Source organism: Schistocerca serialis, chromosome 12 (genome assembly GCF_023864345.2).
Source record: "Schistocerca serialis cubense isolate TAMUIC-IGC-003099 chromosome 12, iqSchSeri2.2, whole genome shotgun sequence".
Taxonomy (NCBI): Eukaryota; Metazoa; Arthropoda; class Insecta; order Orthoptera; family Acrididae; genus Schistocerca; species Schistocerca serialis.
Window position 1 is genome coordinate 16,885,104 of NC_064649.1, and position 14,105 is coordinate 16,899,208.

At 41.7% G+C, this 14,105-nt stretch overlaps 1 protein-coding gene across 4 annotated transcripts in view; it reads right to left on the reverse strand.

The window, feature by feature from the left end:
- Nucleotides 1–8,904: 8,904 nt before the first annotated feature.
- LOC126428105 (uncharacterized) overlaps nt 8,905–14,105 on the reverse strand; it is an 857,744-nt gene continuing 852,543 nt past the window's right edge. For 3 of the 4 annotated variants that reach the window (XM_050090007.1, XM_050090006.1, XM_050090009.1), the window contains one exon: nt 8,905–13,652. In XM_050090007.1, coding sequence (XP_049945964.1) covers nt 13,420–13,652 — 233 coding nt within the window. In that variant the 3' untranslated portion in view covers nt 8,905–13,419. The remainder of the gene's footprint in view (nt 13,653–14,105) is intronic. The other variant, XM_050090008.1, reaches the window with a different exon arrangement.

Sequence of the window (14,105 nt, forward strand, 5' to 3'; positions counted from 1 at the left end):
AGAGGCAGAATTCTTCATCACAACTGGAACCCAAAATATCTTGGTGTCACCCTGGATCGTACACTATGCTTCAAACAACACCTTCTTAACTTAGCTCAAAAGCTGAGGACTCGAAACAACATCCTCCATAAGCTATGCGGAACTACCTGGGGATCTTCAGCAACCACCCTGCGAACTTCAGCTCTGGGCTTGGTATACTCAAGTGCTGAGTATTGTGCACCTGTTTGGATGAATAGTCATCATACAAGGCTTGTTGATACCCAGCTGAATACGACAATGCGCATAATATCTGGCACAATCAGATCTACTCCAGTTTATTGTCTTCCACTGTTAACTGGTATAATGCCTCCTGATCTACGCAGATGTACTGCCCTTATGAGAGAATTCCACAAGATCTCCAGGAATTCTAACCTACCCGTGTATAGCGACCTGCCACTTTTAAATCGCAAGAGACTGAAATCACGTCATCCAACTCTGTGCGATGCTGCTGACATGGTGGCTAAGAATTTCAAACCTCTTGAAGAATGGAAAGGTCGGTGGGAAGCAGTGACAGATGTGCACCTGCATAACATCTTCTCAGGTGCTAAACTTCCAAGTGGATTTGACTTACCACGCAAGACGTGGTCTACTCTCAACAGAATCCGTACCAGCCATGGGCGATGCAGGGATGCTCTCTTTAAGTGGAACAAGCTGCCTGATCCAGCTTGTGACTGCGGGGCTCCATACCAGACTGTTCACCACATCGTCAGTGAATGCAGGATTCGAGCCTATCACGGCGCCAAAGAGGACTTCCTGCTAGCAACTCCAGATGCAGTGCGCTGGATTGAAGGACTGGATATTCAGTTGTAAAAACAAACTTAAGTTTCTTGTGTGCCAATATGTACATATATATATGTAATTTCATGATATGTCTGTATTAGCCACACGCTAAATAAATCTTGCACCGGTAACATACAAGATTCTCTCCAAGGCGCTACTAACAAGGGCAGAAGATCAACTGTGTAGTCAACTGGGTGTATATCAGGGAGGCTTCAGAAAGACCCGATCCTGTGCCGCACAGATCCTCAACCTTAAAACTGTAATGGCATACTCCAAGATGAGAAACTGCAAGGTGGTCATCCATCACCTTTGTTGATTTCAGGAAGGCCTATGACTCTGTTGATAGAGAAACACTTAACAAAATACTCCAGAAACTAGAGTAGACAACAAAATATGCAGACTTATTCTAGAAACCTTGACCAACACCCATTCTAATTTAGAGGTGAGATTTCAGAAATCTTTGAGACAAAAACTGGAGTGAGCCAAGGGGATGGACTCTCCCCACTTCTCTTCAACTGTGTTCGGAAAGGTTGTGAGAGAACGGCGCAAGGAACTGATCACTTTGGGTGTTAAGAGTGGTTTCTACCTGGACCGTAAGAACAGAGGACTGATTGTAGATTGCGTGGCTTTTGCAGATGACATGTCACTGATTGCTGATTCTCTTGAAATGGCAACAATGCAGGTAAACTGCTTCAGAAAACAGGCAGCCAAAGTGGGTCTTCAAGTGTCGCTGGAGAGAAAAGAGTTCTTCACCAACATCAAAGAAGCTGGCAGAGAGATGTTACTAGACTAGGGAAACATCAAAAGGACTGATAAATTTAAGTATCTTGACAAATGTATTGAACCCAACTTATCAGAAAAAATGTCATTATCCATGAGAGTCAACAAGTTGGAACCAGCCCATTGACTGACTATGATCACATATAACAAAAAACGCCTGTCACGCAACCTGAAACTTTAAGCACTACACATCAGTCATATGACCAGAAGCCCTGTATGCCATGGAATGTCATTTCACGAGCTGGAGAGATCTGATGGAGAAACTGGAAGTCAGAGAGAGGAGAATCCTCAGGAAGATCCTAGGCTCGGTAGGAGAAGATGGGGAAGTCAGAAGATGACCTCGGAGCTCTATAAAATATTGAGAGGCTTTCTGATTGTGCAAGAAAAAGAAATAGCCATGTTGCAAGAATGCCTCCAAACAGATTGACCAATTGTCTGTTTACCTTCTGGCAAAACAAGAGGGTTTGCACCACTTGGCTGACAGAAACTGAAAAGGACTCATATTTTGATTTATCTGTATGACTTATTATCAAATTTCAAAAGTAGTGTGAATTAAGGACCTAATTTTTTGTGGTGTGCTTATTGTTCTATTTGTTACACAATTACTGTGGAAAAAAATTCATGGCTTGAACTTTCAATTATAAGTATTGCTGAGGTGAAAAAAATATTTATTCCACGGAAGTATGCAGTAACAATATTACACAAAGTTTAGAACTGAACTTAATTATAGTAGGAAAGGTCTGGCACGATGCAAATATCTTATGAGTCAAGGAAAATAGTCACCAAAAGGCAGAAGCATTGAGTTGTTGACAGGCACACACAAATAGAAAGAAAAGTTGCTAATTTTAGAATAAATCCTTTCTTGAGCTAGAGTGTATTTGTATTTTCATTCAAAAAGGGTTTATTCTGAAAGCTAGCAAGTTTTCCTTCTCTTGTGTATGCCTGTTGACAACTCAGCATTTCTGATTTTTGGTGAGGGTATCCTATACTCCTAAAGTATTTAGAACTGAACATCTTGGGATCATCTTTAGGGTCCTTCATATTCTTAAACTTATCTTTCTGCAGGTTGACTCCTTAATGGTATTTGTGGTCAATAATATGAGTTTATTTAGGATTACCTGTGAGCTTCACAGGGCTAGAAGTAAAAGTAATTTTATGAAAATTGAAGGTGGAGGGGGAGAAAAGAGAGGAAAGGGAATGCACATTATGATATCAACTGCACCAGGACTTTATGCAGAATCAGCGACGATGAGCGAAAACTTGTGCCAGACTGAGAGTCAAACCCGGGATCTCTTACTTACTACGCAGTTGCATTAACCACTGCGTCGTCCTGATACAGAGTTCATCGAAAATGCGCAGGCTGCTTTGGCATGATGCCCAGCCAACTCACATTCCCACCTAGTGCCACCAATATGCAGGCCCTATCTGTGTCCTAGTTGTATGCCAATTTTTAGATTTCCGCTGGAGGTTGAACATAAATGTGCATCATTCACACTGGAGGTTGTGGATTCATTTCCCAACAAGGTGGATCAATTACATGAATGAATTCATACAATATAATATAAAACTAATTTGTCTGTAGACTAGGGTTCAGATCAGTTTTTTTTTATTCTGGTGCTAATTCTGTGACAAGTTGCCAGTAGTTTTTGGAAAAAACCTTTTTCAGAGGTTTTTTTTTCTCTCTCTCTGTCACACACACACACACACACACACACACACACACACACACACACACAACCACACACCACACACACACACACACACACACACACACACACACACACACACACATGCATGGCTATATTGTAGCAGCACTCCATCTCAACTCAGGTGAGGGGTTGTAATCAGAGGCATATATTTTCTGCTTTTAACTCGGCCATGCTTGCCTCTTAGTGAGGCAGCCAAGCTGCCACATGTTATCAGCAGAACAGACACGCTGCTTTACTCCCATTCAACGCAAGCTACGCCAAACCCAAGCATGCTAAAGGAAGTATGCCTACCCTTCTTCCTGCTGTGCTACACTGCGTAGGAGTTTATTCTGTAGGCTTTCCTGGTAGTGTTATGAGTAGGATTCTGAGGTTGATGAACATATCTGAGTATCACAAGACAAAGCTCAATGAAATATATATTCATTTTGTGTCACTGTAGCCCATAAAATGGTGATTTTCTTGGTACTTGTTTTCCTTTTCGGCATATTTCAGTCTTATTTATTTATTTTGGTATTTCTCTGCAACTTCACTCTTTAGACTATTACTGACTAATCTCAATGCAGGCAATCAGAAGATCATCTCTAATATACACTTTCTATAGTAATGAGAACAGTCTCTGAAAGTTGACGTACTTTGTACCTAAGAACCTGAAGATGTCTGTTACACTGCAACACCAACTAAAGTAATGTTTTGACAGTTTAGTTTTTGTAACTATAGTGTATTCTAGCCAAATATGAGTCCAGTTATATCAATTCTATTTACTTTTCCAAGGATGTGTGTTATGGGTTTGCTGAGGTGGTCAAAATAGTTCGTTCTAAATTCCCCATATGCATTTTAGCAAACACGAAGTTTGTCTTTCATATATGTAAAAAGTTTGGAGTAGGTATTAAAATCCATGGAGAAGAAATAAAAATGTTGAGGTTCGCCGTCGCTCCGGCAGCACGCAGAGATGTCGTGGGCATGCCCGGAGTTCAGAGGATCGCTTAGCAGAGCAATGGGTGTGGCGGATCGTCGTTCGGCTGAGCCTGCTCAGTCAACGGCCTCATCCGGCCCCCAACTACGACGACCGGAGAAGTTGGCGTGGCAGACCGCCGTCCGGAGGAGCGTGCTCCCCCGGGGCCCCGTCTGACCCACCGCCTACAACGACTCGGCCACCGAACATGGACTTCGAGTCAGAAGAAGACGATGATGTGATCATTAACATTGCAGACTTCCTGCCCATGATGAATGAGCAAAGGACGGCAGCCAGCGCACCACATCTCCCTGATGGCGGGCGGCACAAACGGCTGATGTCAGTGGCTCAACTCGGCGCCAAAAAGGCAGCTAAGAAGAAGAGGCAGCCTACTGTCTCTACCACTGGAGGCAGAAGACGTGCCATCCGTGATGACAGCGTGGCAGGCACCACCTGGACGACCGTTACGTCCCGACGGGCGGCCAGACCCAGGGCGACGCCTTCCCCGCCACCCACATTGACTGCAAACCGCTTCGGCGTGCTTGCAGATGACGAGAGGCCGGAGCAGTCAACGTTCTTGCAGACGGTGCCCACGACCGCTGCAGAAGATGGCTGCTCGGACGATGAAGGAGAGACGGCCCCCACCACCGGGCGGTCTCATCGACAGCCGCCGCCGATAGTCTTTGAGGTGGCCAAAGACTACAAGGGCTTCCTGCAGCTCGTGAGGCAGTGGACGACTGCCGACTTCACACTGCGAGCTGCCTCTGGAAACCATGTGCGGCTGCAAGGTGCCAACACGCAGGACTACATGAAGGTGACGTCCGAGGCGTTGAACCAGGGCCTGCACTGGTACACGCACGCCGCCATCCCGGAGAGGCTACTGAAGGTAGTTGTCAAGGGCTTCCCCGTGGCGGCCGAACCGGACCTGTTAAAAGAAGAGCTGGCGGAACTGGACTTCCACGTCAGAAACGTGACGTGGGTCAAGTCCCACGTCAGTCACAAAGAGTCGCCTTCCCTGCTGGTGATTGCCACTGACACACCAGAGAACAGGTGGCTCTTCGAGCTGAAGAAGGTGGCCAACACATCGGTCACTGTGGAGGGCCTCAAACAGAAGAGGGGGCTCGTCCAGTGCTTCTGCTGCCAGGGGATGGGACACGTGGCTCGCCACTGTTCCTTTCCCGAGGCATGCGTGAAATGCGCTGGCGCCCACGCAAGTGGGCTCTGCCCACTTCCTAGGATGCACACACCGAAGTGTGCAAACTGCGGCGGCCCGCATGTGGCGAGTTATCGTGGCTGCGAAGTTTTCAAAGCCGCGGTTGCTCGCCAGCGCGGGCAGTCAGCACAGAAGTCTGCCGGCCGCTCCCTCGGCTGTCCGCGCCCAGGCGCAAAACCGGCGAGGTGGCAGGCAACAGGGAGGATGCAGAAGGCAGCCGCAGGCACTAACGATGCCCACACCTCTGTGGGGAACAGAAGAAGGCGCATCCGCACCAGTAAACGTGCTCGAGAGGGCACACCTGAGGCCGAGCGCGTTTCCCCTACCAAGGGGAAAATGCGCAGAGAAGACGCCACAACAACGGGCGGAGGCAAGAGTGGCAACACGATTGCAGCCGCCCGTCAGCCTGCTGTGCCAAGGCAAGACGCTGCAATGGGAGCACATGAAGAAATACTGGTCATAGCCGTCTCTGCACTGTCTGTGGCGATCGACAAGGTTGCAAACCTTGCCGACACGCTGCAGCGTGTTGCAGAGGCAATGATGACGGCCACATAAGCGCCCACCAAGCAGCAGCCGCAGTGAGGCGCTCCCTGCCCCGTCAGACATGCAGTCGGCCCACCAAGGGCCAACACCGTTGTCCGCACACGCGGGCAATACAGAAGTCAAAAATATCCTGAGAAGGGCAAAGAGATGACAACAACCAAAAGTGAAGCATTACTACAATTCGTCAAAGAGAAGACATGGAGGCAATGCAGGGGTATCCTGCAAGAACTCCGACAAACCAGGGGAAGAGGGTGCACCCTGAAGAAGTTGCTCTAGCGAGGTTCGCCAATGACATTGTAATTCTGTCAGAGACAGCAAAGGACTTGGAAGAGCAGTTGAACAGAATGGACAGTGTCTTGAAAGGAGGGTATAAGATGAACATCAACAAAAGCAAAATGAGGATAATGGAATGTAGTCGAATTAAGTCGGGTGATGCTGAGGGAATTAGATTAGGAAATGAGACGCTTAGAGTAGTAAAGGAGTTTTGCTATTTGGGGAGCAAAATAACTGATGATGGTCGAAGTAGAAAGGATATAAAATGTAGACTGGCAATGGCAAGGAAAGCGTTTCTGAAGAAGAAAAATTTGTTAACATTGAGTATAGATTTAAATGTCAGGAAGTCGTTTTTGAAAGTATTTGTATGGAGTGTAGCCATGTATGGAAGTGAAATGTGGGCGATGAATAGTTTAGACAAGAAGAGAATAGAAGCTTTCGAAATGTGGTGCTACAGAAGAATGCTGAAGATTAGATGGGTAGATCACATAACTAATGAGGAGGTATTGAATAGAATTGGAGAGAAGAGAAGCTTGTGGCACAACTTGACTAGAAGAAGGGATCGGTTGGTAGGACATGTTCTGAGACATCGAAGGATCACCAATTTAGTATTGGAGTGCAGCATGGAGGGTAAAAATCGTAGAGGGAGACCAAGAGATGAATACACTAAGCAGATTCAGAAGGATGTAGGCTGCAGTAGGTACTGGGAGATGAAGAAGCTTGCACAGGATAGAGTAGCATGGAGAGCTGCATGAAACCAGTCTCAGGACTGAAGACCACAACAACAACATATGTAAAAAGTACATCTCTGAAAGAAGAAGTATTTCTTTATTGCTAAGCTTTCTTTGGACTATGTGTACCACCAGAATTCAATGTATGCCCTAAATTTAGAAAGCCCATATATTGCTAAATGGCCTCAAGACCTCAGCATACATTCCACATACTTGTCAGCCACTAAGTCTTGTCCTCTTTCAAAATACGTGTGCAGTGAGGAAACTACTGGTCAAACTGACAAACATGTCATAACATACTTAAAGCTCCTGAAATGAGTGTGTGGCGGCTCGATACATCGATCCGTGTGATCTCTCTTTATGATGATCTTTGGAGTCACTTGATGCCTAGCTTTGTTCTGTGTTGTTACATTTTGTGACCACGAAGTGAATAACGTATGTCATTACAATAAAGTGGTGTTAAATGTTATTATTTCACTGTAATATCATTACTCGCCACATTGGTGACCCCGTCTTAAATGTTTTCCGTGAATCCAGCGATTTGGACAATTTCTGTGATCGAAATTCCACAGAACAATTTTGCCTACAATAGCAACAACTGTTACAACACAGAATCCAACTCCGTCCACCGGTTCTACACCTACACGTATGTCTTCTGCTTCAATTTGCCACCACTGATCTTTGAATCGTGTGATCTTCTCACCACCAACACAGCGCTCAACTATGACCACATTTACTGTCGAAGTTATGGCATTCCCATTGGATGACATTTCAGTGCAACGTCATAATGACTATTTGTTTGTTTTTTTATGTGCCTTCTCATGTATGTAAATCTAGGGATGTTAACCTCACACTCGTCCAAGCTATTCACTTACCCAAAGATTTTGTCAATGGCTCCCTTTGAGCTTTTACCAATGAGTGTGGTATACTGTCAATTGTCATTGTATGCAACCGTCTGCAGTCCCTCCCTTCTGCTCCGATTCAGATCCCACTCTCCCACCCCAGTCATCCCCTATGGCAACCAACATGGATGAAATATTATGTTGTGTCTTCCTTGATCACCTCCCTGATACAATTCCCTTCTCCTTTTACTCCTACACTATGCTCCACACTTCCTGTGGTGGTTCGATACATTGATCTGTGTGATCTCTCTTTATGATGATCTTTGAACTCACTTGATGTCTGTGCTGTTACATTTTGTGATTACAAAGTGAATAAAGTATATTACTATGATGACATGGTGTTAAATGTTATCATTTTGCCATAATATCATTACTCACCACAAGTGTCTAGTAACTTTTTACACAATTTGTCTTGTGAGACACCTACTGCCTCATAAACACATGACAACTTTTCCCCAGTTGGACTTGCACTCTGCTTCGTGACTGCCATATATTCCCCAATTCATCACTTCTCCTCAATCTCCTTTATGTATGGTTTGTTCATTTTGCTACATCCACCGTTATGATAAATGAGCTGCAGTTAAACTACTTATGCAAACATGTACCTGACCAGTCACATTGGATTGTTAGCGCAATCTGTTGGCAGACACAGCAGGCTGAATGGGTCCCTCAAAACTCGGCATGATTGCGGAAACTTAAGTTGGACTGCCTTAACCACTGTGCTTCAGTACACGTGTGCTCTTGTATTTCCGTTGCGACAGGTCGAGCTGCTTTAATGGTTGCAATGGAGATAGGGGCAGGCAGACTAGAAGGAGAATTTGTACACCTATGATTGTAATGGGTGAAGTGAGCAACTTGAGGGAGGATGGAGGGTTGGAGATAAGGGTGACATATGGCTGGGGGAGAGAGGCAGCACAGACACAAGATAGGAATCTGGTACTGGTGAGGTTCCTCTGTTGTGGATAAAATGACTGCTAGAAAATTGTAAGAGGACAGTTTCTTTTATTATAAGTTCAGCTTTCATACATGTATAAATCTTTAGTTTTTTTACATGTTTAAGTTACCAAGAATAAGAAAAGATTTCATATACGTTTTCATTTTTATTTATCATTTTCTGTACATATAGAAGAGGCATTTCATTTTCAGCCACAAATATTGTGCAAGTAATGCATCTTCTATAATTTTTATTCACAAGAAAAATAAATGACTGCATCTAATCGAGAAGGAATTGTAGAAAACTTCACTCGCTTAGTCTACTCTACCTGTGTAGTAGCTATTTTTAATAGCAGATAGTAGAAAAAAGCTCATTTTGCAATAATATATATATAAACTATAAATTCCTGGTCAAAGACAAATGTTAACAAATTCTCATAGAATAAAGTCCATTTGCTAAACCCAGAAGTTTTACAATTGTGATACTAATTAAAGTTAAGTGTTTATCTGGAAGTTATAAAAAAGATGTTTAATGATAATACTTGAACCTCTTCCCCAATGATTCAAGCATTACATTAAACTTTTTCTAAGAAATTTTTATTTAAAATATTTATTAACTTGCTTTGCTTAGGAGAAATGTACATAAATCTCTGAAAGTCTTAAACCATATTTTTTAATAATCTAAAGAGATATTTAACTGCATTATTAGCATCTGTTATGAATAGCATTTCATGTATTATCAACTTTTATACGATCTCTATAAATAAAAGTTTAGTATTCTTAAAATCTATGTCTCAAGTATAATATTTATATAATAGTTCATATCCTGTAACTGTCAGAAGGATTCTTCAACCCCTTCGGGCAAATTCAGTATCTATATGTATGTATATATAGTCCCTTGAGCAGCATTAGTATATGAGTGTTATAATGTAGTATTCAAAACTGCAAAGATTCTCAAAAGTATAGCTGCTACTGAGAAAATGCTATTAATTTTATGTACATGTGATAGCTCACCAAGTATTTGAAAACTGTGTCAACAGAAAAATAAGTTTTATTGACTTATATTAATAATCACTTACAAATATACTTGATTGTTATCAGATGCTCCATCTCCTGCAATAATAGCAAACTAAACAGCGTATAGTGCTAACGAGAAAACCTTCCCCTAATTTTCTGTTAGCACTATGCCACTGCAAACTACATGAGCGGCAAATTCAAAAGGTTTTCTTACTTCTAGATGACACTTTTTAAATCGTCAATGTATAAACGCAGATGAGAACGAAATGTATCTATTTAAAATTGTTTATCAAATAAGAAGTTGTATCTACGCTAATTTCAGGCACTCAGACTTAGGGCTACCATCTTCTGAAATGCTTCTGACTACTGTTGCTCATTTTCACTCACAATTTTAGAAACTGCTAGTCTACTTATCATCTGCATAGCTTGCTTGTGCTAAAATCCTTTCTAATGGCTAATTACATATTGTGCATTTATCATACTTTTGTACATTTTCAATTGTAAACTATACTGAAGTTTTTGGATAGAATAGGCACAAAAATACTTTCTTTGGGTCAACGCGTGCATCAAGAGTAGAAAATTAAATTTGTGAGGTACTGTAGAAAAATCAAAAACTTCACTAGACTCTAGATTATAATGAAAAGTATGACTACAGTGTAATTAACAAAGAGTTATAATCTCCACATACAGAGATCCACATGCAATATTTGCGACATGTTTGTACATAGCAGATCTGAATCTTGTTTGTGAGAAGTTCTCTATTTGAATGGAAACATTATTCAACAAACCATACGAAAGGTGACCATGTCAATGATTAATCTCAAGCTGTTGCTCTGTTGTGAATATCTGAAGCATTCACAAGAATTTTACAAAATAAAATATATATTCTCAAATGTGGCAACTTTTAAGAAAATGCAATGTGAAAATGACTTTACTATGAAATTGCATTTCGAGCTAAAAGTAAGAGATTCAAACTTTCACGTAGAACCAATAATTTCATGTAAATTCTAAACGCTAAATCCAAATGAAAGGTCTCTCATTGTCTTCTTTTTTACAAATTGGTTAAAATTTCTTCATGCTGGGTTCTAATGCAGCCAGAAGAGCACTGCAATGGAACTAAATGAAAAATATGGCTAAAGGGCTCTCCCTTCACACACAAAAAGACAATATAAGAGAATATTTATGAGATTAATTTTCAATTTTTAACTTTAAAAAGCTGAGGTTTATACTGACAATATATTGGTTTTAGAATTTTAGCTGTTACCCTCTATGGGAAATCAAGCATGTCTCTCAGAAGGAGATAATATTTCTTTAGTTTCTCACTTATATTCGTTGTACTGTACGGGGAAAAATTAATAAGAAAAACTATTTTTCACACAGCACATTGGAGGCTCAACATGACAGACACAGTTAATACACGTCCAACAGGTGGTCCCTTGTATAAATCACATTTCCTTTCCACTTACATGATAAACTTAGTACTACTCCTGATTTCATCCAGAGTTTGATGCTTACAGTTGATTAGCATCAGCAGTACATATGATAAATTTTTGTCATTCAAATGAGTCTCAAGTTTCAGACAATCTTAGGATAATTTCTGAGTCCTCCTGACAACACTGAATAACTGTCTTTCTCTATAGCTTTTATTTATTTTGACTCATTCAGAAGGTGTTATGATCTTCTGATCTGCACTTAACTGGGTATCATACTAAAATCACTTTAATGTATAGAGACAATTGTTTTAATTCATCTCATGGGCAACAGGTGCATGTGGGTGTGTGCTGCATAATGCACTTTGTGTTGTAATACACAAAGAAAGAAACTGTTGAACGAAGTTCTTCATTGAACTTCATATTTCGGTAGGAGAGCCTAATACGTTGAGAATGTAGAGAAGTGTTTGCACAAGACTTGCACCTATTCCTACACCATATATATACTTGTAGTCCAGTTTTGGCCAATTCTGAAGAAGTTATGATTTGTTACCAATATCACAGAAATGGATGGCTGAGATTGTAGCTATCTGAAGAAATATGTCATTGGTAAAGATGTTTCCACAAAAAATATTTGTGCTATGGCTTTTGAAATGCCTTCGTTAGCTATGAAGCAACAATCAAGTCATAGTGATCTATGTCTACTGAAAACCTCTGTACTATCACATAGCTTTGCATTTCTACCCTTGAGAAAAAATAAGGCTCTTCATTATACACGAGAAAATGTGTGTCGTAGCAAAGGTAATGATAAAATTTTCAATTCATTTTGCGTAGCTGAGAAGCCACTTCTAAAGTTATGAAGGTGTGTGCTAAATTCACTTTTAGTCTTCTGCTCATAGCCTGTAACATTGGCAGAAGTATTAAGCCAAATGAACTGAAGAAAAATTCGTGGACCCCTTTGCATGTAACCTGGTCTGAATGGGCTCTTTAAAGATGTGAGCTGCTGCAACTAGCATTCAGGAAAATATTGCAGAATATTATGAAAGGACTTTGCTAGGTTTTTATGCTTTGGATGCTGCAGTCTTCTGATGATGTCCTGTATGTATAAGATAGCTTGGAGTTAATTTTCAGAATGCAGCTGCTACTGAGCTATCCTCTAATGGTTAATTATATTAATAACCTCAAACAGAGGAGGTAAAATTGTCCATGTAAGTACTTATTTGGCTATTCTGAATACTTGTATTGTATGCCATGTATAGACACCACAGGTTTGCTTCATGTGAAATGGTGTCAATAAAACACTGTCACCTTACTTTTGTATCTATATTGGTTTCTCATATACCATAAAATGTTGCCAAAGTGACGTTAACAGGAAAGTTAGGTGTATAGTGAATTTGTTTACAATTATAAAAGTGATATAAAATTTGGTAGTTAAAAATGTCAGCTTCACTACTGTCCCATAGCCAATTTGTGACCTACTAAGGCTATATTTTACACATTTAGCTATAAGAATCAAATGTCAAATGTAACTGTTGTGTTATGTAAGAGATGGCTGCAAGGCTTATACCATAACATTAATAATACTGTGAGAGAGACACAGAGAGAAAGGAAAAAATGAAATTCTTGCCTGGCCACAAACATTCAGTTATACATGTACGTGTACATAAACATTCTCACCCACACACCCACACACACAAACAACACAAGAGCAATGCTTGTTACAGAATTCAAAACCTAATTGGAAACACATCATTCTTATTTTTCAGTGACATTTTCTGGAGAGAGGTAAAAACTTTAGTTTTTATTTTCTAGTATGTAACTGGCCAAAACTGGGAATATGCCAACAATTGTTGTGTTTCTCTTTCTGGTGATTTTTACAGCACTACCTGTCCCTGGAAGCACCCTAAGTTGGCCATTGCGATTGCTTTTCGAATTTATGTAATGTGCAGTTACTGTCAATTATATGTACAAGTACCACGCAGAGGAGCTGGCGATGATTTTTCGATGTGAAGATGCTGCAGTACGTCGCAGCGACCAGGTTACAGGCAAAGGTGATCGTATCTGTGGGTGGGCGAAGGCTGCTGTGAGGTGGCACTCCCGGGAGGTGACCGCACTGTCTACAACTGCTGCTGCTGTGGCGTCGTTGCCCTGCTGCCACGTATCTCGACAGTGACACTCTCAAGCGTGGGTGCAGAGCCCGTGGTTGCAGGTGTCGCGGCCACAGCTGCCAGACTGTGTGGGTGGGCTGAGCTGACCAGCGGGCTGGGAGGAGGCTTTGCTGGCGACCTCGGAGAGCGTGTCGATGTCGCCGACACGTTACTGCCTTTGCTACCCCGCCGGGAACCGCCGCCTGCGTGAAAAAGTGTCACTTTTGTAGTACTCCTCATAATTTCAGACACTGCTCTACTTATCAACTATATAATCACTATCAACTTAGCATTAACATTACTGAGACTTTTATTTTAATTTTATTCCTTTTTGTTTTCTGTTGTTCAATAACCTAGTCTCTTATGCAACTAACTGTTTCCATTCAAAGGCACTTATGAGCTGTGTTCAAAAACCTCCTTTTCCGCATAAACCATCGAGTATGGGAGACTTTCTTCAGTGGAGATGTGGTGGGGGATATTCGTGTGCAGTCGTATATTTTCACCTGCCAGCAGAAAGCGTCAGTCGCTGGCAGTCGGCTGTGAGTGGGGACTTGTAGTGAACAATTGTCAAAATGGCAGAACAAAATGAGCAATGATATTGCATCAGATTTTGCCAAAAATTTGGTTACACCCATGTGGAAAATAGTCACAAGATA